The sequence below is a fragment of the Schistosoma haematobium genome, chromosome 6, assembly GCF_000699445.3.
Source record: "Schistosoma haematobium chromosome 6, whole genome shotgun sequence".
NCBI classification, from domain to species: Eukaryota; Metazoa; Platyhelminthes; class Trematoda; order Strigeidida; family Schistosomatidae; genus Schistosoma; species Schistosoma haematobium.
In genome coordinates this window covers 1,531,775-1,559,676 of record NC_067201.1, presented here as the reverse complement: position 1 = coordinate 1,559,676, position 27,902 = coordinate 1,531,775, and the positions used below count along the sequence as shown (strand labels likewise).

Here is a 27,902-nt window from a genome sequence, read left to right as displayed (position 1 = left end):
GAAGAAACATTTTTGTTCAATATTTAAATGATGTAAATAAATTTTGGAGGGATATTTGTAAACATCAATTTATATGAACCTGTTGTTTCCTTTTTAATCTTCTATTGAAATACCTTTTATTCTTGACGATCATTATATACTACTTATATGAATATAAATAACTCATATTATCCTATTATATTATCATTGAAAGTTAATATTTTTTTCATATATGATATTTCAGTATATGAATATGTATGATAATATTGTGGAATAATTCATTCTATATTATATAGAAGAATAAAAATACACAAAACTATATTACTGAATTGATATTACTGAATGTTATCATCATATCAAATTCCTATTAGCAATAATAATAATAATAATCAGAAGAAGAATGATCATCTCAGCCGAATAACTTTATTAAATAATTCAATTGGGAATTTATCTTCTCCAAGAAATAGTTTATCTTTCATAACAAATTCAATGAATACTAATACAGTTTTAAGTAATACTAATAGTAATATAGGTGTTAATACATCAAGAAATAATGATTATATAAATGGTAATGAATCAAATGGAAATTATACAACCACATCATCTATATTAGGATCTAATTCAAGAATTTTTAGTAATTGTGCTGAATGTGGTCTAAGAATTATTAATTTAATTGATACATGTTATGCAATGGGATATTTATATCATAATTCATGTTTTGTATGCTGTTGTTGTAGTAAGTGTTGAAATGATTCTTTATAAATAATATATATTTATGAATATTATCTATAATATAATGAGTTGATTAAAGCTAGACCATTGTTAATCAATACCAAAGTAAGAATTTTCAAAACAAAATGTCGAGATTGTTCTACTGTATGGAGTGGAAACTTGAAGAACTATGAAAGTTATCATCCAGAAGATATAAGTGTTTATGAACAGTAGTTGTATGCAAAATACTTCGGATCCGTTGATCAGACACTATTACCAATAATCTACAATGAAAGAGAAGAAATCAGATTCCAGTGGAGGAAGAAATTAGGAAGAAGCACTGGAAGTGAATAGCACTTAAATGCGTTATAAGATAAGCTCTCAATTGGAATCCTCAAGGTCAAAGTAAGAGAGGAAGACCAAAGAGCACAGTACATCGATAAAGGGAGACAGATATGAGAAAATTGAAGGAAAATTGGATAGAACTAGAAAGGAAAGTTTAGAACAGAGTGGATTGGAGAATGCTTGTTGGCGGCCTATGCTTCATTGGGGACAGCAGTCGTATATAAGTGACTAAACTATGAGAAACCTGGAATTACTGGACGGCTACTTCGTTTTAGTATGAGACTTCTTAACAATGCGTATTCACCATCATGTTCGCTGGATCCGAGCCCAGGACCTTATTCGTTATGTTAACAAGATTTCGTGGTTTTTTTAAGACGACTCATTTTCTACTGGGATTATTCGTAGCTTAAGTCATTTACTAACGATTTTTTTTACTGTAATAGTTTACACCATGTCTGACTGATAACTTTTAGCTAATATTGTAATGAACGAGAACACAAATAAGGAAAATCGAATGTATTTGAACACATAAATTACAGAACATCTTAGTCAAATCTGAGAACTATACAGTAAATACTTCATTTACAAGATCTTAATCAATCATCTCAGATTTCATTGTTTTTTTCGTTTCCACACCAATCATTCTTTATTGTCGTTCTCTTTTCTTCTATCTTTTTAACCTTCTACTGCTATGTATTTTACTTTCTATTGATCATATTTACTACTTATACGTATCGACATCAGTAGCATACACCACAATATAAGACCGGCATTGTCCAATCCACTCTGTTCTACACCTTCTTTTCTAGTTCTATCCAATTTTTCTTCATTTTTCTCATATCTGTCTCCCTTTATCGATGTAATGTGCTCTTTGGTTTTCCTCTTTTCCTTTGGCTATGAGGATTCCAATTGAGGGCTTGCCTAGTGACGCAGTTGGGTGCTTTTCTCAATGTGTGTCATCAAACATCTAAGAAATAATGATGTTTTCCTTCGTGTATCACCTTAACAGTATCACAACTGATTGATCACTGGGTGGTGATCAATCTCATGCTTGTCTAGTCCTTAATAGTGCAGATCGAATGCTATCGATCATGTTGCAATGTGTCCACCAGTCTAGGTGACTCGACACTGAGTGCACTATATATTGAGATTAGATGGTGGTTGGAGGTAGTCGACAGGAAACCCTGGACCCAGGTTTCGTGCTACTTGGCACTCTTCAGCAAGGTGTGCCTGTAGTCTTAAGGGAACTGGTGCTCTCCGATGGATTCGATCTCGTGTCACCCAGCTTCACAATCAGAGACGTTACCACTGAGCTATCCGGACCGCGACCAACCTCCTGTAGGACTGAGATGTAATCACGATTGATTGATCACTGAGTCAATAGCATTCGATCTGCACTAAATAAGGACTTGACACACATGACATTGATCACCACCCAGTGATCAAACAATTGTGATTACATCTCAGTCCTACAGGAGGTTGGTCGCGGTCCGGATAGCTCAGTGGTAACGTCTCTGATTGTGAAGCTGGGTGACACGAGATCGAATCCATCGGAGAGCACCAGTTCCCTTAAGACTACAGGCACACCTTGCTGAAGAGTGCCAAGTAGCACGAAACCTGGGTCCAGGGTTTCCTGTCGACTACCTCCAACCACCATCTATGCTTAAGAGTATCTTTACACCATAGGCAAATGATACAATTATAAATCTAGTTCAGGTTGTTACACTGAAGACAAAAAGAACAAGCATTTGAAGAGAATAATATTTAAAAAATTCTTTTTATTTCATTCGGTTCTCATTAGATGGTGCTTACAATCTATGCTTTAGTACCAAAATTATGCACAGGAACTAATATACACATATTGTGTTGTGCGCTACTGATGTTAACAGATATAAGTAGTATGTATCATCAATAGAAAATGAAATGGCTGACTGCAGATGGTTAAGAAGATAGAAGAAAAGGGAACAGGAACAGAAAATGATTAGTGTAGAAACGAAAGAACAATGTAATTTGAGATGATTGATTGACATTTTGCAAATGAAGTTTTGACTGTATGCTTCTAAGCTTTTACCAAGTCGTTCCGTAATTTATGTGTTCAAATACATTCGATTTTCTTTACTTGTGTTCTCGTTCACTACAATATTAGTATAATTATTTTGTTGTGATTGTGTATATCATCTATAGTAAACTATCAATTTGACTAAATTTAATGGAGTTGAAAAGAAATAAAAACTGTTGGAAATACAAACGAGAATGTACTAGAGAAAAATCCATGACATCAAACATAATAAATAAGGATAATCAAACTTCTAATCAGATTATGAGCAAAGATGGATAGTAGCTAGCAATGAAATTCAGGTCGAGCGTTTCGTCCCATTTGGAACGCATTAGCTGCATGTACCTGCATCTGAGTTGATGTCTACTTTGGGACTCGAACCCAGTACCATTCGTCTCAAACGCTAATAAGAGACTGCAGTCTTAAACATCAATGAAAAGATTCAAGTAAACAATACCAAGTGATTGAGATCATGAACTGATTGATGTTAGACCACCATGGAAAACCTGGGAGCACTGGATGGCCGTTTTGTCCTATAGTGGGACTCCTCAGCAGTGCACACCCACGGTCCCGCTCGCGGGATTCGAACTCAGGGCCTTCATCCTCGCGTGCGAACGCTTAGCCTGTAGACCACTGAGCTGGCATCCAACGGTGTTAATGTCTAACCTCAACCAACTCACGAAATTACGCGATGATCCTCCATTGTATTGAGGTAGATACCTGTCTCTACCCCACACGGATCTAACATCAATCAGTTCATGATTTCAATCAAAAACAATAATCACAGCTCTATACTGATAAGTATCAAGTGAATTCTAATCAAATTCTCGAAAATGTCATATATATATATTTCCTTATCCGATTCGATGTACATACAAAACAAGTGAAGATTTCTATTTTGAATTAATGTTAGTATAGATACTACTTAGTAACTAACAAATAATTATTAAAGTTCTTTCTTTTAGTATCAAGCGAGATTGAAAGCGATCGGCAGGGGATCTTAATTGACATGAAATTTTTGCTTCATTAAATGTCTTTAGAAGAACAAATCTAATGAAATTCTGAAAGAATCGATACTCTCTTTTGAGATTCGAACAAGCATCATTCAGTCTTACTATTCAATGAAGTTATCATCAAGCTATTTAGACTGATTGACTCCAATCATATAACAGCCAAAATTTACAACATATGATATTAAGTCTTTTAGATTAGTAGTCATATTGTGATGTGATTGATTAAAATTTGTCCATATTTAGAGACTTAAATAACATTGGTTACCATTCAGTGTGCTCAATCATGTGAATTCAAAACTAAATAGTCTTACAAATTGGGACAAAAGAGCTGTCAATTGCTATCTGGTTTTATTTGATTTTCTAGCTAGATTTAGTCTATCAATCAACAATAACCGACTGATGTGCTGACCTATAACCTACTTGGTTAGGATAATAGAATCTGAAGGAATAAACGTTTCAGCCAATATATTGGGTCATCACAAAAGTCATGCTCGACCACTACATCGAGGCAGCAACCATGATTGGGAATGTTATACACGAGTGGAAATTAATTCCAAATTGAAGAATCTTCACAAGCGTTTCCCTTACGAGAATAATGTGATAAAGAGTTATCGATCTCAAGAATAATTCCCAAGGTTCAGTTAGATTGGTATCGGGTGAAATTTCTCTGCACAGTCTTAGTATGGTAATTGTTGTGACTTTAAATGAAGCTAGTTATCACATAATTAATTCGCCAATAGAAATACGCCTTATCCACTCTTGTACTGTACCAAACCAATGATGTTCAACCGGTCTGATCAGGCTAGCGTCCTTATTGGTCATTTACTCGCCTAGCTCGTCCAAGTTGAGTCCAGGACACCAATAACAGCTCCCGCTATACGAATCCTTTATTTCAGACATACTTGGTTTCTATAACAGACAGGATCGCACCACAAAATAGGAAATAACATTTATGCAAAATAAAGCCAAAACGTGGCTGTGAATATGGGAGACAGTAATTAATAAACTGGACATAACTGAAGAACAGTAAATCGTATAATAATAACAATCTATAGGTCACAATGAAGTTAATAATAAAATGAATATAGATATACACAATCTAGTTACTGGATAGTCATACCATAAGAATGTATAGATACTATTACTCATAAATTAATTTTCGCTAGGATATAACAGTAACACAACAAATGTGCATCAGGTCCTAGCTGACTGACTCATAGTGTGGTGTGGATTACTTATATCCATTTAAGTAGTATATAACGGTGGTGAGGCATAGAATGTATTTCAGCAGAAGATCGATAAGGAAAGAACGGAAACGGAAAGCAAGTGGTATGAAAATACATAAATGATGAAATCTGAGACGATGGATTTATATTTTGCAAATCAGCTATTTACTATATGGTTCTCAGATTTTAGTGAGATGCTCTGTAATACATTCGATTGTCCTCACTCGTATTCTTGTTCACTAAAGTAGTAGTATCTTTACCTATTTATGTCATTTAATGGTATTGATCATTTTGTATTGCTAGAAGTCTTGTTATTGTACGAAATATAATTAATAATTCAAATCATATTCACCCCATATAAATCATTAACTTTTCAGAAGTAATACAGTTAAATAGATTGTGACATTATGATTGATAACTAACATCTATTAATTAGAACAATTTTTTTTACGATTATGTAAAAAGTCAATATTTTATTGTTGTTGTTGTTATTGTTGTTGCTAATGGTGTACTATTTGAGTATACGTGGATATTGTGTATCCATGTATGTAATGACATACATGATATGAATGAGAGTATAAGTAGAAATGATACAGAATTGTGTAGGTAAAAAAAACAAAAGCGAAACAAAACGAAATCAATAAGCACATATTTGAAATTTATTCAAAAGATCAAATGAAATGATCATGTTAAATAGAACAAAAATGACAACTGCTATAGAATAAATAAATGAATTCATTTTATATTTCGTTAAGTTCTTATCAACTGCTTCGCGCGCGAAGCCAGTAGGTCCTGGGTTCGAGCCCCGCGTGGTGCGGGATCGTGGATGCGCACTGCTGAGGAGTCCCATACCAGGACGGAACGGCCGTCCAGTGCTTCCAGGTTTTCAGTGGTGGTCTAGCTTCAACTGACTCATGATTTCAACCTGTGAAATTTCTAAAACTCTCCACAAAACCCATTCTGATGCTTACAGGATATTGACAATACTTATACATAAGAGGGTGATTAATGAATGAATCTATGTATATCATGATGTAGCCAAGATTTCAATAAAGTTTAATAAGGTCATTAGAAATTGTTTGTTTCAGATAAGTAAAGTTTGGGAGGGAAAATTCCAGAACATTGAACCAGTGATTAGAACTTATAGAGTTAACAAACATTAGATGATTATGTGATGAGGCGGCTGGAAACAGATGAATGGTAAAAAAGAAACTATATGAATTGAAATCAGTCAGTTATGTATGATGTAATTTCAACTTCAGAAAGAGTTGGAATAATGAATGATGTAATAAATAAATAAAAGAGGGGGGGTAGTGTTACCAGAGAAAAGAAACATTTATTACTCTCTCTTTTGGTATACATAAATCTGGTTTTAGATGTTTGATTGTTATTGCTTCGGTAAATTTCAAAAGGCTGGAGTTTGATTGTTTGTTCATCACCTTGAAGGATTTCAGTATATCGACTTCATATCCTGTGTTAAGGAGATGTCTTATGATGGCACTGTTGAATGCTTTTAGTCCATTTGATCCTATAAAATTATCATGATTTAATTGTTATTGGAATGTGTATGAAGATTGGTAATTTAATTATTTACATGATATAAGTAATAAATGTCATTTATATTTTAAAGTTAGATCAAAAAAGAAATGATTAAGTGGTTTTTAGCTATTAGTCGAACATGGACCTCACGTTTTATTTTATTTAAGATCTACTTCAGAGTGTTGACGTTCATATTAGGACCCGAATCTAGTACTTTTTGCACCAAATAGCCAATGAGTTATCCAAGGGGCTGTTGTGTTCAAAAATGACCTAACTCTAATGTGCACTAATAAGAATATAGAAATGACCAAGATTTGTGTAGAGAGATTATTTTAGATTGAAGATGCCCTGCTGTGGCCGAGAGTGGGGAGAGTTCGCTCTCCCTCTCGAAATGCTCTCACATAGCCACGCGTATATAGCTTCTGTCAAGGAAGTCCTACTCACTGCCTTCTCGTGGCGGAGGTGTTGTTTACGGAATTGAGAGGATGTAAAGCGAATGTCCGGCACTTTAACCAGGTTAGTGGACACGGAGAGTCCACTTAGGGGAGTTGGAAAACCCTGATTCCAAACCAATCGTGCATATGGACTCTAGTATCCTGAAGGAACAAATGGCGTATGAACCAATCGTTGGTCACCGGCTACCATGAGACCGCATCTCCTTGCGTTGCTCCACTGCTTTGTGGATCAGACCTTCATGTCGAAGGCTCCAGGTGTGGCCCCCCAAGAAAACCACATGTTTCGATTTGGACACCCGGGCAGTATCACAGCCCTCATACAAATCAAATGAGATTTGTATGGCGCATATGTATCTAGTGCCCCCTCGTAACAATGTCTGTGTGTTCAAATAAATAAGTAAATAGAAGAATCTGTAAGCTGTATTTGCCATTAGAATAATCATAATTGGAGTACCATTAAAAACTATGGAGCATTAGACAGCCACTTTATTCCAATATGGAAATACTGTTAAATCATAAAATGAATAATTAAAGTACTTCGGCTTCGGTTGGCCCATGGTAAATTCTATTTACGAACAATTGAGTCTTCTTTTAATGAGGTGAAACGAATAGGAACTCGAATAGACTGGACGATTATCACACAGACACATTTCAATGTTATTAATTCATACTTTAATAGGGAAGACTGAACTTTCAGGATAACTTTATATATTGTACAGAAGTCACTTTCAAAAAAGGAACAACTCTTTATTCATAGTCATAACCAATGACATTGGGGCACATAGTAAAATGAAAAATTAGAAACATTAATAACCAATCAGGTGGCGGCAATTGTTATTTACGGAAATATGACGATGAGGTTGTCCTTTGAAGAGATAATTAACAAGAAACTAAGTAACGTGGTTTGGTTTTAACAATTCCACAGCAGAGATCACCTACTATTTCAGTTGCAATGTTTTCAATTGTGATGTTGAGTATGATGTGTTCAAATCTTGTGTAGAGAGTTGTTATTATGGTAAGAATGACATTATTAGGGGGTGAATAGTGCAAACTATACAAAATCTAGATTCAAAGCTGCCTATGGACTACAACCATTTAGTACCAAGAAAAAAATAATTTACTCAATATTTAGTCATTTAGACTAGTAATCCCAGTGAAATTGGATTGATTGAATTCAATTAAGTACATAAAGTCAATTTCTATTTTGTTAAATGGTAAATAAAACTTGCCTATATTTATTTCTTAAAACGTTTAAATTAGATAAACATATGTCTATTGTGAAACCATACAATAGTTATAAGATGATATGAAATACAGTAATTACACATTGAGTGTACTTATTGTGATTCATGGTTTAGCCAATAGTGTGTTTAGGATCTCTTGAGGTCCGCCTTACATTTAGGCTTATCCGATACAGGAACCAGAATATTACTTCAACTTCATCTGTGAATCGTGAGTGCATTAACTAGATATTGGCATTTTGCCAAAACTTTAAAGGATAAATAAATTTCTATCAGCAATGGAATCCCAGAAGTTTATTTTGCCCTACTGAACAAGTGAGTAGGTATCTGAACTAAGTGGTCAGGCGGATAATGTACTAGAATTGGAAACAAAAGGTACTGGCTTTGAGCCTAAATTTGAGCAAAAACATTGGAAAGTAAGAAATGAAATGTTTATTTTGGATTTCACTACTAGACATAATTTATCAATTTTATACAACCGGTGACCAAGTAGCTATATTAGGTCGATCTGTTGAAGATTTATGTATATAAACTACAATTGATTAAGATTTATTTCTTGGAATTAACTACAAGTTAATCCAAACTGTTACTGAAATAATTTATCAATCTTAGAATTACTTTTCGGTAGGGAAGTCGGTCAAAACATCTCCTTTCTGAATAGCTGTTCACTATACATTAAATTAATGAATTCCAATCTAGCAATTGATTTTTTCATGTTTACACTCTATGTAAAGATGTAAATCTTGATTAAATGAGTAAATATTGACTTACTTTACTAATTTACGCCTGTTACTCCTAATGGAGGAGCATCCAACTCTGTCTTCGGACATCCTTCCCACTTGTTATTCATCCTTTTCATATCTGACTCCGTTTCCCGACATAATGTGTTCTTTGGACTTCCTCTTTTCCATTTCCCTTCAGGATTTTAAGTTAGCGCTTGTCTCGTGATGGAGTTTGATAATTTCCATAATGTATATCCTATCCATTTCCATCATCTTTTCCTAATTTCCTCTTCAGCTGGAAACTGGTTTGTTCTCTCCCACAGAAGGCTGTTGCTGATGATATCCGGCAAATGGATGTTGAGTATCTTGCGTAGACAACTATTTATAAATACTTGTAACTTGTTGATGATAGTTGTGGTAGTTCTCCATGCTGCCATTGATTCCTCCAATGGCTACAGATTTTCTTATGAATTATAATTGACCTTTAAAAAAGTTCTTTTTAATGGAAAGGGAATAGAAATATCATCGAACCCGTATCAATTGTCATTTGTTTATTAATTCTAATGCTTTTGGATTTTAATATTCATTTATCTATTATATTTTAATTGATTAATTTAGAGAGAACATTACGCGGGAAAGTATTTTACAAAGATCAAGATAAAATCTATTGTGAAGAAGATTATCTGGTAAGATTTAGAAACATTTTCAAACTTATGTGCATATTTATATATTATATATACAAACGGTAAAATTAAACTGTACACCTAACCTTGAACATTGTGTCAGCCAATCAGAAAGTAACACTAAATTGTAAAAAGAATTTATGATGAATCTTTTTATTTCAGGGGTTAAGATCATGAGTCAGTTGAAGCTAGACCAGTATGGAAAACCTAGAAGCACTGGATGGCCGTTCCGTTCTATCGTGGGACTCCCCAGCAGTGTGCATCCACGATCTCCATAGTGAGCTAGCTTCAACTGACTCATGATCTTAACTATTGAAATTACTATACTATCCACAAAATTCCCTTCTGATATGAATCTTAATGTTAATTATTTTTTACATTAGACGGATAAGGATAAAAGTAAGGGATGGATCATGAACTGGCAACATCTATGATGTAAGAATGGTTTGTAACCTTATACTTGGACAGATTTTGTGTGAAACATTTAGAAGTTCTATCGTAAATCTGTTTGCCTCATCCATCAGGTATAGTGCCACATTGAAAACTTTGAGGTTAATCCAAAACTAATTCAACAATCTTATCAATATGTTGCGTAATTGAAATCTATTTGTTTTGTGCTTTTTTTCCCTGAAGAGTCCATAAATTTCCCACACTTACCTCAAGAATCCTTCAAGTGCCTTGCTATTCCTTAATCTTATCATATTTTCCGCCTGAGTGGAAACATGCCTAACAAAAAATAGATGGACTTTATTCAGTTCTAACACAGCTTCAAATATGTTACAACTTAACTATCAATGTGTTTTGAATATCTCATTAAAATCCAATAGCTGCTGTCTGAAATCTTATTAATTCGATAGTATAGTTTACTTTTACTATGCAATGACATATACATACATTTATAGTCGAACTCGATATACACACATTTTGTTGTAATGATAGCATAAGTGTGACTCCTTGCGTATGTGAAGCATTTTCTTCTTTATGGCCGGAGTATAACAAAAAGCTCCCTTGAAGCTAGCTGTTGTTGTCCAACCTGCGTCCAATGTGTTTCACTGATTCCAAGCACCTCCAGCTTGTATCTCTTAAATTGCAGAAGTTTGGAAGACTCTCCCAGTCTCCTACATTGTACTTGAATTCCATATACCTAATTTAATAGTTGCTCTGGTTGTCAGAATGGACATCAGACTCGTGACTTTCGAAGGAACTTCGCTTTCAGCATGATGCATCATAACTCTTATAAATGAAGAGCTTCTAACTCCCAGGACAGACTTTAAATGGTTTGAATTATTTTTTCTGGTTAGCGTATTTTTAACGAATTAGTTTTCTACGTGATGGGGTCGATAACCCTATGCTCAATCCTTTTCCTTTATCTGTGCTTGGGACCGGTAGTAACCTCAGAGAGGCTTCGGGTGGAGTTTTTTTGTAATGATACTTACGTAATATTTGGATTGTGATTAGAAGTAGAATCCAAATTACTCGTTTTGTTTCATTTTTAGGACTTATCATTTACATGTATCTACATATTTCAGGATCGACATTCATACTGAAAGTCGAATTCAGTATCTACTACACCAAACACTTTTTTTTTCCCACGCAACAACATTATCGTGGAAATTCTCTAAGATCGAATCTATATCAACAAATATTGATTACTTGTATGTAGTTTCGGATATAAAACAACATAAAGATATTAACCCTTTCAAATATGATGTACATTATATTTTTTTATAATGAAAAAAACAGAAGTACTCACAGAAAAAACTATTTAATCAGTATTTGAAAATATTGTACACAGATTGTTTCGTAATTCAAATTAAATTATAACATTGAACTTGTTATTATAATTAGTACACATCTCATTAGCACAGTAAGACGAACACCGGATTCATAAAAGCAGTTAACTAAATCGTGTAATATATAAAAGAAAGATTGCACTAGTCAGTCAGTCAGCTACAACGTAGGACCAGGTACATATATGCATCGGTCCAAGTTGCCATACCTCATTAACACAACAAGATGGACACTGGATTCATAAAAGTAGTTAATTCAGTTGTGGTAATATATAAAAGAAAGATTGCATATAAGGATACAGTACAAGAAGAAAGAATTAGTTCGTAGAAAGAAAGATATGAAGTGATTTTAATCTCTTAGTTTAAGGGAAGATAAAGAGTGTATACACCGACGCCATTGTGATCGATTCTGAGCCATGTCACCAAGAGTCTCCAACCATTGATTACGATAGTCACGCGGACCCCAACCAAGTAGTCTGCATCTACCAACATGGCTCAGACTAAAAGTTAGTGATTTCAAGAACTGATGCCACGTTTTGGTTTAGCCACCCCTAACTTTCTTCCAACCATCCCCTACACTAGTCAGCGTTGCGCGTCTTGGTAGTTGGTGTTCAGTCATACGTAACACGTGGCTCAGTAATCTCAGTCGATGATAATTCACAACCTCATCAACCGATTTACCATCATTCCTTAAAACCGTACTCCTAACCTTACTATTACTTACCCGGTGATCCCAGCAGATGCGAGCTACACTTAATTGAAATAGATTAGTTGTGTGTAGAAAGACATACTGTTTGGATGCTTTATTTTTTTTCATTTTATCTGAGTGAATGAGATGTAAAATGCATGTTTTAACGTTTCGAAGTAAAATGTACACTTACTTACTTGCGCCTGTTACCCTTCGTAAAGGAGCACAGGCCGCTCACTAGCACTCTCCATTCAACCCTATCCCGGGCATTCCTTTCCAGTTCTTTTTTTAGTTATTATTTATCCTTTTCACGTCTGCTTCCGAATTTTAACTCAGTATGTTCCTTCCTCTTTCTATTTTCCGTTTCCCTCTCAGGATTCTAAGTTAGCGCTTACCTCGTGATGCAGTTTGATGATTTCCGTAATGTATGTCCTATCCACCTCCATCTTCTTTTCTTTAATTCTTCCTCAGCTGGAAGTTGGTTTGTTTGTTTTAACTGAATGCTAAGTGGAAATTTAATTAAAGACTCAAGTTTACTTAGGTGAAAACTGTAAATATATTCATTTATACAACACTGTGTTAATTATTCTCTATTCAATTTTCACAAAAGAGTTATAGATTGAAAACTCAGAGAATACAGATTCATTGTCTGTAGTGTTAACATTCAGTTTTTATCTAATTATTATTATTATTATTTTCAGTATTGTGGGTTCCAACAAACAGTGGAGAAATGTTTCGCATGTGGACATATTATTGCTGAGACTGTAAGTTTAACTATTCTCTAATGGGTTTATTGATATCTATCCATCTACCTGTCTACTCAAGTATTAATAATTTCACTTTATGTAGTGCGAGCGTCAAAAAATATTCAATCCAATTTGTTTAGAACTAGTCTGATTCATACTTCTAAACTAATTAGATTGAATGTTTTTTGATGTACCTACTACATAAAGGGAAATCATCAAGACCTGAGTGCGTACAGACCAAATCGCAGCACTACGGATCATTGTCGAACAATCGATTCAATGGAATTCATCCCTCTGCATTGATTACGAGAAAGCATTTGATAGCTTGGGTAGGACAGCACTATGGAGGCTTCTTCGACACTACGGCGTGTCTGGGAAGATAGTTAATATCATACGGAGTTCCTATGATGGATTAAATTTCAAAATCGTGCACGAAAGACAGTTGACAGACTCGTTCGAAGTAAAGGCCGATGTCAGGAAAGGTTGTTTACTCTCATCCTTTCTCTTTCTTCTGGTGATCCACTGTATCATGAAGACGTCAACATCTGGGGGGGGAGCACAGGATACAGTGGACAGCTAGGATGCAGCTGAACGATCTAGACTTCACAGATGATCTGGCTGTTCTATCGCACACGCAGCAACGAATGAAGGAGAAGACAACCACCGTAGCAGCAGCCTCAGCAACAGTAGGTCGCAACATACATAAAGGGAAAGGCAAGATTCGCCGATACAACACAGCATGCAAAAATCGGATCACACTTGATGGAGAAGATTTGGGAGATATAAAAACATCTACATATGTGGACAGCATCACTGTTGAACACGGTGAATCTGGCGCAGATGTGAAGGGGTGGATCGGCAAAGCAAGAGCAGCATATTTATAATTGAAGAACATCTGGAACTCATAACAACTTTCTGTCAACCAACATCAAAGTCAGAATTTTCAGTACAAATATCAAGGCAGTTCAACTGTATGTGGCGGAAATATGGAGAACGACGAAAGCCATCGTCCAGAATATACAAGTGTTTATTAGCAGTTGTCTACGCAAAATACTTCGAATCCGTTGGTCAGAAACTCTCAGCAGCAATCTAATGTAGGAGAGAACATACCAGACTGCAGTGAAGGAAGAAATCAGGAAGAAACGCTGGAAGTGGATAGGACACACATTGAGGAAAGCACCCGGCTGTGTCACAAGACAAGCCCTTCACGTGGGATCCTCAAGGCCAAAGGAAAAGAGGAAGACTGAAGAACACATCACGCCAAGAAATGGAGACAGACAGACAGACATGAGAAGAGTGAACAACAATTGGATAGAAGTGCAAAGTAAGGCGTAGGACAGAGTGGGTTGGAGAATGTTGGTCGGCGATCTATGCTCTATTAGGAGTAACAGGCGTAAGTAAAAGTAAAGTATAAATCAGTCTTGGCATCGTTCACTTCCAGTATTCAACTTAGATTTCATGGAACAGAGTAAATTTTCTGAGCACTAAGTAAATATATATTTTTAGTCAGTTAAAATGACTGCCAAAATTATTTACTAAATAAGTTTGATATTTTTGTGTGATTATTCTGTTTGTTTATCGATTACTTGTAGCACCAAGAATTTATGATACATAAAAATATCGATTATTATGATAAAGTGTTGTACATTTTTTATGAATATTACTTGATCACCATGGTACTGATACCTTGTTTAAACTATTATATGTTATACAGGATGAGTTAGGAAGAGTTGTGGTGATCGGTATTCAATATAATCCTTAAACTTCGTATAGAGTTCGTCGTGGTAATCGTCACTAAATAAAGCCCCAGCGATATATTAATCAGAAGGCGAATACGAAGTGTTGATTCAGTTTTTTATTTCACCACGCACAGATAACTAAATCTACAGGTACGTTAAGCAAGTATGAAAGAGTAGTGCCGAAAAGCAAACAGGCAAGCGAGTGAGTCGAATGAGCGAGTCGGCGAGTCAGTGAACATGATTAAAATGTATATGTATATAAATAATGAAATGAATGAATCATCAAAACAATTAAGCACAATTAATATATACGTAGGCAATAAGCAAAGCAATGCTCAAGCATACATATTCATACAAGTGCAACGATAATAAAGGTACAATGGTATAAGTTGTTATTGTACGAATGATTTTTAAATAAGCCAACGAAAAGGGCTTAATCAAACTAAATGTGAGCTGCTGTAGAGTTTTCAAGATGTTAATGGTTTGCTATTCAATTTGCCATATAGTTTTATTGTACACATTTACTGCATTTCATTGAATCAGTTATTAGACCTCATTTAGATAAACAAATACGGAGTTTCTTTCACATTGAGATTAACCTGTTTTGTACAACTGATCTCATCAGTTTGACTATTCGAATAAAACTTAAAGTGTGAAGTGTGATTATTTGCATTTCCTGGAGTTCTAATGGGAAGCTGTGACCAGTGGAGTTCAACCAGGTCTGTTGTGAGATATCAGCTCACTGAAGACAATGGTGTACGATGGCGCAATTTCGTGGACTGGTTGAAGTTAGACATTAACACCGTTGGATGCCGGGTCAGTGGTCTAATGGTTAAGCGTTCACGTGCGAGACTGATAGGTCCTGGGTTTGAGTCTCGCGGGGGGCGGAATCGTGGATGTGCGCTGCTGAGGAGTCCCATGCTAGGACGAAATGACCTTCCAGTGCTTCTAAGTGTTCTATGGTGGTCTAGCTTTCATTGACTCATGACGTCAACTATTGAAATTACTAAAATCTACATAAAACCCCTTCTGACATTAATTATTAGCTAGTGAAGGTTCCACTCTCAAGTTAGAAGTCTTCATCAATATATTTATGACACATCCTTGTCGTTGATAGACACTACAAATTAGAGTTCATTGCACGGTTTGAAAAATGTTGGGTTTAACTCTTAGACAACATTAAACTCATTCATTTACAGGGAATTTTGAAATGTATTGTATTTGAATTTCATGTTATTTAATCGGTGTGTACTGTCGTATTGTATGCTACTTATATCAATAAACATAAGTAGTATATAACACTAATCACAAGTGAAATGCCTGACAGCAGAAGGTTGAAAAAGTCAAATTGAAAAGAACGGGAATATAAACCGAGAGTAATCATAATAGCAATGAAGGAACGATTGAGCTTAAGACTATTGATAAAGGATTTGCAAATGGAGTATTCAATTTATAGGTTTTCATATTTTTACGAAAGAACTCTGTAATTTTATACTAGACAATAAGTTGATTATCCCCACCTGAATTCTTATTCACTCTTTCCAAATGTTCTTTTCCCTCCTCATCTTGATCTCCAATGTTTCTTCTTTAGTCAGTATTAATTTGTAGCGAAACTATTTTAATGACCCGGGATCTGATTCCAGTTTGATCGTTTCTGATTGCTATTGAGATATACATATCGTCTTTCCTCGTATATAATTATCGACTTTAATCACGTTAGTGAATAACGGAATTAAATAAGTCAAACAGGAGAATGGATTTCCCAATACATGTATTTTGTACAATCGTTGATCGGAATGTAGCGAAGGTAGTGAAGATGAGAGTGAAACGACACGCAGTGGAGAAGGCATGTGAGCCATCTCCTTTTAGTCAAGCGTTAATCAATATTTGTAGTCACACAAAATTAAGCTACAAACATGTGATGAATAAGATAAAAAGGGCACACATATACACGCTTATATAAAAACAGTCAAAGTTGATATGTGAATAATTAACAAGGTCAAAATGTGACTCAAGTAGAATGAATAGATCGGTCTGTACGAAGGATAGAGTAAGGTATATGAGCTAAACATAGCAACTAAAACTACACCATGAATGATGATTCTTATCTTAAAAGAGATATCACCATTTCAATGTATTTGTTCTTTGTTGTTGTTGTTGTTAATAGATACTTCTAGCTGTTGGGAAAACATATCATCCAGGATGTTTTCGATGTTGTATTTGTACTAAATGTTTAGATGGAATACCATTTACTATTGATTCAAATAATTTAATTTATTGTTTACCGGATTATCATTTAATTAATGGACCATTATGCGCTGTTTGTGGATTAGTGATTATGCCAGATGAGGTAAGTTTGATAATTAATTAGAAAACAAATTTTGACTTACAATGGGAATTCATTAAATCGGTTACTTACTAGCAATTTGGAACCTTATACGTATATTAGCTCAAGTTTTGTAACCCTATTAGTGAAACATGTTATAACGATCAACACAAATATAAGAGTAGTCAATGTAGTAGTAGTAGAATTAATCCGTAGCAATTTGGATGAATCTCCTGCTCTCCCACATTGTACGAGCATTCCATGAAATTAAATAGCTTCTCTGGTTGTCAGAACGGACGTCAGCCTCGTGACCTCCGAAGGAACTCGGCTTTCACCATGATGCATCATAACTCTTCTGAATGAAGACCTTCTAACTCCCAGGACAGACTTTAAATGGTTTGAATTATTTTTTCTGGTTAGCGCATTTTTAGCGAAATAGTCTTCTACGAGATGGGATCGTTAGCCCCATACTCAACCCTCCTCCTTTATCCGTGCTTGGGACCGTCAGTAGCCCCGCAGGGGCCCCAGGAGGGGTTAGCAGTATTATTGGTAATGGGTAAGATTATTCACAAAAAAGTAATTCAAGGAAGAGAGAATGAATTTTCTGAAGTAAAGGTATAAGGTAATTTCAAAAGTCGAGATCTTCGAAAAGATAAAAAAGTGAATGAATCTGTATTCTTGGGACTGATTCTCATGCATGTTATGTAAAGTCTTTAAACATTGGTTATGATAATCGTGCGGAATACAACTAATTACTCTGGATCAAACTACAAAGTTTAATGCAGATATCAATAACAACATGAACTAATATCATATAATGGTTTGGAAGACTCCAGCTTTCTTCCCACTTATTTTCACTTCAGTTGACATCTCTCGGCCGTGTAGGTAGTGGTTGAGATATGTACAAAACATGTTTCAGTCCCTTCAGTTAATGAAGACTCACTTTGCCATTAATAGACTTGTCATATTTGGCTAATTTTGTTATGGTTTAACAAAACGTTGCTCATTCAACTATTCCAGCATACAGGTGTAATATTTCGAAGGTATCTCTGATCATATATCGATAATCTACGATTATCCTGTTCTAAAAGGTCACGTTTCATAGTAGTAGAGTAGAACATAACTAATTATTATGTGAAATATTTGTACTTTGACTGGCGGACGGATGTTTTATTGACATCACAAGTAACCTCAGTTGATAAAAGCTAAATGAATTTATAAATGTACATCGAGATTTCGTTTGAAAATGAATGTGTATAAAAGCATAGTTTCTCAGTTTGTTTACTTTTTTTTCTTCAAATTATCAGTTTTAAGATAACTTTTATTGTGATGTAACATTGCTAGGGTTGAAGCTATCACGAGTTTACTTAATCTGCGAACAAGAAACAAGACTCGTTGACCAAAGACCAGTAAGCTAGCCATTAATGAGTCCCAGCCCCACTAACTAGAGGGAGAAGTCCAAGCTTGGAATGGGAAAGTATATTCTGCAAACAGCTAGAAACGAGTGATAACAAAAAACACAATTCAAAACGTATATATACAGTACAAAATCGTCCTCGGGGAGAGTTACCAAATAGCATACTAAAAAATGCAACGGACTAATACCATTTAAGATATTTCCCAGTGGGAAATACGACATGAAAATGACAAGAGCGCCTTTAACGCGAACACGAAGAAATTCAAATTATCTAAATAAAATTACAAAATTAGGTCCTTTCTCAAGTGAGTTCTGGGGATCTAACGTCCCCAACAAACATAACAATAAAATTTGGTAATAAGATGCTATAGAATACTATAATAGAGTTTAGATAGATAGATATACGTCTATCTTGTTTAATGATGACGTTGTCTTCTTTGGTAATTTCAATCCTATAGAATTCGAATATCAACTAGTTTGAGTATTATTCTCTGTACTAATTTGTAGCTAATATAAAATCCATTTTGATCAGTTTTAATCAATTTTCGGCATAATATAACGATTATCTTCCTTAAATTCATACTATTGTGGCAAACTGATTGATAAGCACATATATGGTAGGTTCTATATTGATTATAACTATTTGTGGTCAGGGAAAATCCAAATTTAAGTATGTAAAGGTTTTAGTTACATATTTAGATATTCATTGGTCTGTTCTTTATTTTATGTTTTGTCAAGATGAAATCTTCTATTTGAATAAATGCTTTCTGATCGGTTATGGTATATTCTTTCTTTATTGATATCTGTATCCAACTTTCAAGATCCTACAGTGAATAGTTTATAATAGGAAGAATTAAATTAGACTAAGTTTTCTGACGACGATTAGCTGATGGGTTAAGAAATCATCTAATCATGTTCGCTTTTAACACTTGCGGATTTGTGAACAGTCAAGTCGTTCTATTTGTAACTTGTCAGTTAAATGTATCCAAGTTTATAGAGATTGATCATGTAGGTAGAAGCTGTGAAGTGATTAGCGTTCTCACCAATATTTATATATGGTGTGACCTTTAAACAATACTATGATTTTATTGATATTCCAATCCATGGATTTAATTATAGGCGTGAATTAGACTGCGAAAATATTGAAACTACAGTACTGGAGAAACGTCAAGAATGCCAATATCTTTACAGATAAATAAATCTTCAGTGAATGAAAGTATGAAAAGAAAATTCATTTTCAAGATTTCTTTGTTTATATGACCAGTGATATCTATAGGGCTTATGAGTATCTTTAATGTCATACAACTGTCTCTGAAAATAAGCAATTTCTCAGTTATAATATGATATATATGATCCATCATTTATCTAGAACTCTCTACGAAGTTTCTATCAATCACTGATTGAATAAAATAGTTTCAAAATTTATTTTAACATTTATTCACGGAGAAATTTTTCTCTCAGAAGTATTGTTCCACTGTTTTATGAAGAATAAGAATTGACAATGTGTCGTCTGAAACAGATGTACTACTTGGAGAACATCATCATATATCAGCGACAAAAAATTATCATGTTTAGTAAGCTGTACACACACTAGTAGGTAAATCATAAAGTATTAAATGAACTGATTATCGGCGTTTTTCGTCATTTCCGTTCATGTATTTATTGTCTTTTTTACTTTTCCTTCTCTATTCCACTTAAATTTAGGGTTCAAATGAAGTGAAACGGATTGTGGCACTTGGTAAAGAGTTTCATATTGATTGTTATCGTTGTATTGTAAGTAGTTTATATTCATTTCTGAATAGAATGCATCAAATTTATTAATCTTAAGTTGTATACTACTAACCAAATAATAAGTAGTATGATAGTTGAGACTATAATTTATGGACGACCTTTGAGTGAAGCTGAACTGAGTGTCCATCTAATAACTAGGACAAATGGGGGTTATCAACTTGTGTGAGGAATTCGAATTATGATTTGCATTTGATGATTAAGGTTAGGAATTCGATTTAGTGTTCTCATCACGAACTGATATCAGCTATAATGCCATGAATCTATTTAGCCAAATGGATGAGTGAATTTCTCGCCAATAATCTGTGATCTGTTATCTTATACCTGATTGGTTCGTCCATAGATTATGGTTTCACCTTTTCTCATGTATTGTCATTTGATTACGGTATTGAATGATATTTCCATAAGTTCATAGATAATATAAACTTATTTCTACATAACTTTGGATTATACCAAATTTGTTGGGCTGTAAATGTTTCCATTAAAAAGTGAAAACTTGACATTTGGAAAAATAGAAAAAATATATGTAAATGAAGCGTACTCAATCTTTATTTAGGTATAATGGGTTCTAGGTTTGAAACCATAACTTTATTTTCACTTTGATTTGATTGATTGAATAACAATATTGTTAGATTTTTATTGTTAATTCGATTATTACGTTATTTATTTATACTGGTTATCCCTAGTAAAATATGAGGCACCAACCAGGAATCTCTAACTAACCCTGTCCTCGGCTCTCGTTTCCAGTCGTATTTCAAAAATAGTCTGAATCCTTAGTAAGTCTTGTTAGCAGGCAAATCCACGACACGCGATTTGTTTTACTTTTGAGAGTTCATGTTCATATTGAGATATGAACTAGGTACATATCGTTTCAAACACTAACGTGTTTTCCATTGAGCTACTGGGTTCAGATAGCTATTAGCTTGTTTAGCGGGTATGAATTTTGGAAGTTCTACCAAGAAAAAAATCAGCTAAGTAGACCTAAATTTAACCAATCGAGTAGTACTGTGGCCACTGCTCCAAGTAACAAGAAATTTCATGGACTGTGTTTCAATCTTAAGTGACTGGGGCCAGTCGGTCCGAATAGAGCAGTTGTAATATGTTTCAGTAGAATGCGTCGTGTAACCTCTATTCGAGCTTCACGAAGTGTCAGCTAACACGAAAACCATGTCCAAGGTTACTTAATCACTACTTCCAACCTTACTTACTGATTTACTTCTTTTACTCCTCATGGAAGAGCATAGGCCTCTCACCAGCATTCTCCGCCCAGATCTGTCCTGGACAATCCTTTCTAGTTGTTTCCAGTTACTATTCGTTCTTTTGATATCTGCATCTGATTCCCGACAAATATGATTGTAATATTTTGTTTATCTCTAGTCGAATACATTGTTTTGATTGTTTCTTATTTCTTTATTATCTTTTATGAATTGAGTTATTTGGCATCAACCACTTATTACTTACTTACTAACACCTGTTACTCCTCGTGAAAGAGCATAGGCAACTCACCAGCATTCTCCATCCAACCCTGTCCTGGGCAATCCTTTCTAGCTCCGTCCAGTTGTAATTCATCCTTTTCATATCTGCTTCTATTATCCGACGTAATGTGTTCTTTAGCCTTCATCTTTTTCGCTTCCATTCAGGATTCCAAGTTAGGGCTTGCCTCGTGATGCAGTTTGATGGTTTGCGTAATGTATATCCTATCCATTTCCATCGTCTTTTCCTAATTTCTTCTTCAGATGGAAGTTGGTTTGTGCTCTCCCACAGAAGGCTATTGCTGATGGTATCCGGCAAATGGATGTTGAGTATTTTGCGTAGAAAACTATTTATAACTACTTGTACCTTCTTGACGATGGTTGTAGTAGTCCTCCAAGTTCCAGCTCCGTACAGTAGAACTGTCTTGCCGTTCGTATTGAAGATTGTCACTTTGATATTGGTAGAAAGTGGTTTTGAGTTCTATATGTCCTTCAATTGTGGGAATGCTGTCCTTGCTTTGCCAATTCTCTCCTCTACGTCTGCATCTGAACCTCCTTGTTCATCGATTATGCTTCCCAGGTATGTGAAGGACTCTACATCTTCCAGAATTTTGCCATATAGTGTGATTGGATTGCTGTTCTCCGTGTTGTGTTTGAGGACTTTAATTTTCCCCTTGTGCATGTTGAGGCCTACTGATGCATAGGCTGCTGCTACATGAGTTGTCTTCATCTGCATTTGTTCGTGCGTATAGGATAGGAGGGCTAGGTCATCTACGAAGTCCAAAAAGTCTAACTGATTCTGAGCTGTCTATTGTATTCCATGTTTTCCCTCAGATGTCGAGGTTTTCACAGTCTAGTTAACCACTAGAAGAAAGAGGAAAAGAGAGAGTAGACAGTCTTGTCTGACTCTGGTCCTTACTTGGAATGAGTTTGTCAGCTATCCTCCATGCACTACTTTGCACTGTAGTCCGTCGTATGAGTTCCGGACAATGTTGAAAATCTTCTTAGGAACTTCATGGTGTCGAAGAAGTTTCCAAAATCTTCTCCAATCTACACTGTCAAACGCATTCTCATAGTAAATGAAGTTGATGTATAGTGACGAGTTCCGCTCAATTGATTGTTCGACGATGATCCGTAGTGTCTCAGTTTGATCTGTATACGACCGATCCTTACAGAATCCAGATTATTGATCTCAAAGTTGGGCGTCTACTGCGTCTTTCATCCGGTTCAGCGACACTGTTGAAAACTTTTCCTGGTACTGATAGTAGTGTGATCCCTCTGTAGTTTTCACATTTGCTCAGACCACCTTTCTTTGGAATCTTGATGAGGTATCCTTCTTTCTGGTCCATCAACACTTGTTCCTCCTCCCAAATCTTCTTGAATAGGAAGTGAAGAATGTTTGTAGTGACTTCGATGTCTGACTTCAGTGCTTCAGCTGGTATATTATCAGGTCGTGCTGCTTTCCCGTTCTTGATTTGTTTGATGTCCATCGTGATTTCTTCGGTTTTTGGTGGATTGACATTTATAGGAATGTCTGTGTGTGCCGCTTCCACGTCTGTTGGATTTATTGGAGCTGGCCTATTCAATAGTTTCTCAAAGCACTCTACCCATATGTTCCGCTGTTTTTGAATTTCAGTGATTGGCTTGCCTTCTTTGTCTTTGACCGGTCTCTCTGGGTTACTGTATTTCCCTGATAGTTTCTTTGTTGTATCGTAAAGCTGTTTCATATTTCCTTCTCTTGCAGCGTTTTCCGCTGTCCTTGCTAGTTCTTCTACGTATTTCTTCTTGTCGGCTCTAATGCTCGTCTTCACTTGCTTGCTTACTTCTATGTACTCAGCTTGTGCTTTGACCTTCTCTGCTTGTGTTCGAATGGGTGATGTTATTTGCTGTCTTCTTGTTCTTTCTTTCTTTGATCTTATCCAATGTTTCCATAGAGATCCATTGCCTATGATCATGGTTCTTGAGGCCATGAACCTCCTGACACGTTGAAGTTATTGCTTCTTTGATACCTTTCCAGTTGTCTTCCATAGTAGTTTCTTCTTCTTTCAGTAGATCTTGTAAAGCTTGGAACCTGTTGTTGAGAGCTATCTTGAATTCATTGAGTTTGTTAGTATCATGAAGGAAGGCTGTAGTAAATCTTTGTAATCCTGTTCCTTCAGTTGAATAGTGCTGCTTTAGATTCAGTTTTAAATTGGCCACAACTAGATAGTGATCTGAAGCTTTGTTAGCTCCTTTCCTGGTTCTCACATCTTCCATTGTCCTTTGGGATTTTTCATTGATGTAAATATGATCTATCTGGTTCTCTGTAGTGTGGTCTGGTCAGATCCATGTAGCCTTGTGTATACGCTTGTGTGGAAATATTGTGCCGCCTATGAACAATTTGTTGAATGCACATAGATTTGCAAATCTTTCCCCATTTTCGTTCCTTTCTCCCAGTCCATATCGTCCCATAATATCTTCATATCCGGTGTTGTCTATTCCGACTTTGGCATTTAGATCTCCCATCAGAATGGTGAGGTCCTTTCTTGGGCATTTCTCAATGATTGACTGCAGCCGCTCGTAGAACTGATCTTTAATGCCGTCGTTGCTATCATTAGTGAGTGCATAACATTGGATAATATTCATTAAGATCCCCTCCTTCTTTGTTTTGAATGATGCTTTGATGATTCTGGATCCGTGGGATTCCCATCCTACAAGTGCATTTCGTGCTACTTTGGACAACATTAGAGCGACTCCCTGAGTGTGTGGAGCATTTTCCTCTTCGTGACCGGAGTATAGCAGCATCTCTCCCGTATTTAGCCTTTTCTGTCCAGCTTGGGTCCAGTGGGTTTCTCTGATTCCCAGTACAGCCAATTTGTATCTCCTCTTTTTCGTTGCTATTTGACTGGTCTTCCCGGTCTTCCACATTGTTCTGACGTTCCATGTACCTTTAAAAATTGTTGTCCTAGTTGTTAGAAGGGGCATCGGTCTCATGAATTCTGAAAGAACTCGGCTTTAACAACGTAAGCTTAAAAATTTCTGCGATTACAACTACTTACTGAATATAAATAAGTAGTATAAAACAATACGCAATTTATTGGAGGTGAAGTGAGTAAGAACATTGTAAAACAAACGTAACAAGTATTCAGAGAATTTCAGTAGATTTACAGAATCATTGAAAGATGACTAGAGGTATCCAAAACTTTCTTTTATAATGAACATGTCTTATGTCTCATAGGCAACAATGTTGGATGAAAAAATAAACAAACAAACAAACATTGTAAAAGTTAGAGCTTGAAAGAAGATTTTTAATAGAAGTTACCCTTCGATGTTCAATGATTTCTTATTAATTGAACGAATGGCAAAATAAATTCTATACTCTTATTATGTATCATGTTTATTAAAAACTTGCCTAAACATCTTCAAACCCTAATCTTTCCGATTACTGCTTATACTCTTACCGCCTCTACCACTATGGGATTTGAATCGACAACTGCATCTCTGTGCTAAAGTAGTGTGGCAACTCGAACTGATGTACGTACGTACGAAGTTCTGCGTTGTTACTGACTGACTGACTGACTGACTGTTTTTGTGATTAAGAACATTGAAAGGATAACTGTGTAGAATATGATTGAAGGAATAAATGAAAAATGATGGTTGCATTTTATTGATTCAACATAGAACTTATGATTTCTAGGAACGGAGCTTAGGTATGTCCTAATTGACTCAACTTAATATTGGTTTACATTATTGTATGACAAGCAATAGAATCCAATGACAATCTCTGTGTTCTGTTTAGAACTTGTCAGTTGGATATAAATGCGTTTCATAGTTGATGTTTACAGTAAATATTTTGTTTATTTATTTAGGATTGTAAACGTAATTTAGGTGATGAAGCGGATAATCGTTGTTATCCATTTAATGAACCAGATCTTAGAACACCTGGACGTATTATACAACGTTTATTATGTTTAAATTGTCATTTACAACGAATTGGTGCTATTCCAGCAACATCAGCCGGTAGTGGTAACACTATAAACACTAATAATCATCATACTAATAATATTACTGTTTCTGGTAATCATTTAAAATCAAACAGTGGAATCATCAGTCAGACTAATACAACACCTATGAACATTATCAATAATACACGTTATACAACAATGTCAAATAGAAATAATAAATTAAATACCATAAATACGAATCAATATTTTCAACATCAACATCATCATCATCCTAATCATTCTCATAATCAATTAAATAATACATCGTCAAGTACATTATTAACGCATAATTATACACCAAAAACATTATATACTACTCGTACAATACAATATACAATGCCTAATTCAATAATCTCTTCAACGTCAGGTTTAAATCATCGAAATAGTAATACTACCACTACTACTACTACTACTACTACTAATAGTAGTAGTAGTAGTGGTAGTAGTAGTAACAATTATGCAATCAATTGGGAGAAAACACGAGCCAATGGTATAAATAATCATCATAATCATAATGCTAGTCATTCACAATATACAAATATCCATTAGAAATTATCAAAAATTTTTTTTAAATACAAACAATTAACTGTATCTGTTTGTCCGTATTGTATCCCCACCGCATTGGATGCCACCGCTGCAGCAGCAGCAGCAGTCACCGCCGCCGTTGCTGTTACCTCTACATTTTCATCTTTATTCTTATCGATAATAATAACAATGACATAATCACAATTTGTTTATTTTCTATTCTTCTTTTATTATATTACAAATATGATTGTAATATTTTGTTTATCTCTAGTCGAATACATTGTTTTGATTGTTTCTTATTTCTTTATTATCTTTTATGATATGAGTTATTTGGCATCAATCACTTATTACTTACTTACTAACGCCTGTTACTCCTCGTGAAGGAGCATAGGCCACTCACTAGCATTCTCCATCCAACCCTGTCCTGGACAATCATTTCCAGCTTGTTCCAGTTGTTATTCATCTTTTTCATATCTACTTTTATTTCCCGACGTAATGTGTTCTTTGGCCTTCCTCTTTTTTTCCACCTTCCTTCAGGATTCCAAGTTAGGGCCTGCCTCGTGATGCAGTTTGATGATTTTCATAATGTATTTCCTACCTATTTCCATCACCTTTTCCTAATTTCTTCTTCAGCTGGAAACTGGTTTGTTCTCTCCCAGAGAAGGCTGTTGCTGATAGTATCCATAGAAACTCTAGAAGAGCTACAGGCGGAGTTAATCACTTATTACTATGGTTTATATTATTATTATTACTAATAATAATTATAATATGAAATAATTAAAAAAGAATATATTGTCACAATATGCATTTCCAATTATATTCCTATACAAAACTGAAACTATTCGTTAGCAAATTATCAACACATTCAAACCACAGTTTGTTTGTTCTTTCAAATGATAAGTCTTGTTAATTAGATGTTATATTCGGTTCCTAAACTGCCATAAAGTGACTGTGAATGTGGAAGGCAGTAGTCAATAAACTGAACATAACTTAAGCACAGTAAATCGTACAATAATAATATATCGGTCAAAATAAAGTTTATAATAAGAGGAATATAAATATACCTAATCTAATTATTGAATAATCATAGCATAAGAATGTAGAGATAATATTAGTCAATGAATATGTCTCAGCAGAAGTTACTCGTAATGTAATCTTCACTAGGATATAATATACAGGATACGATTTTGATCATCTTACACATAGATAGACTGACATTGTGTCGGACTAGTTAAGCAGTGTTGACGAGTTTATTTTTCTCAATAGTGCTTATTTTTTATATGACGCCTTATACTGGCACATAACGACATCTTGGTCCATCTTTTTTTGTTTGGTTTTTATAGATTAATCATTATGTTTAAACAACTAGATTGATGGTTAAGTAACATAATCACTCGAATTCCTTTAAATCTTAAATTGAAAGACGCTTACATCAATTGATTGTTGCATATAACACTG

The 27,902-nt window shown here is 35.0% G+C and overlaps 1 protein-coding gene across 1 annotated transcript; it reads left to right on the top strand.

The window, feature by feature from the left end:
- On the top strand, nucleotides 1-27,623 carry LIMD1_2 (LIM domains containing 1). The gene is made up of 7 exons (XM_035732817.2): nucleotides 1-32; nucleotides 224-715; nucleotides 9,906-9,973; nucleotides 13,150-13,212; nucleotides 17,101-17,283; nucleotides 20,381-20,449; nucleotides 25,785-27,623. The coding sequence occupies exons 2-7, from the start codon at nucleotides 322-324 to the stop codon at nucleotides 26,466-26,468; spliced, it is 1,461 nt and encodes a 486-aa protein (XP_035585816.1). The 5' UTR covers nucleotides 1-32; nucleotides 224-321; the 3' UTR covers nucleotides 26,469-27,623.
- Nucleotides 27,624-27,902: the final 279 nt, after the last annotated feature.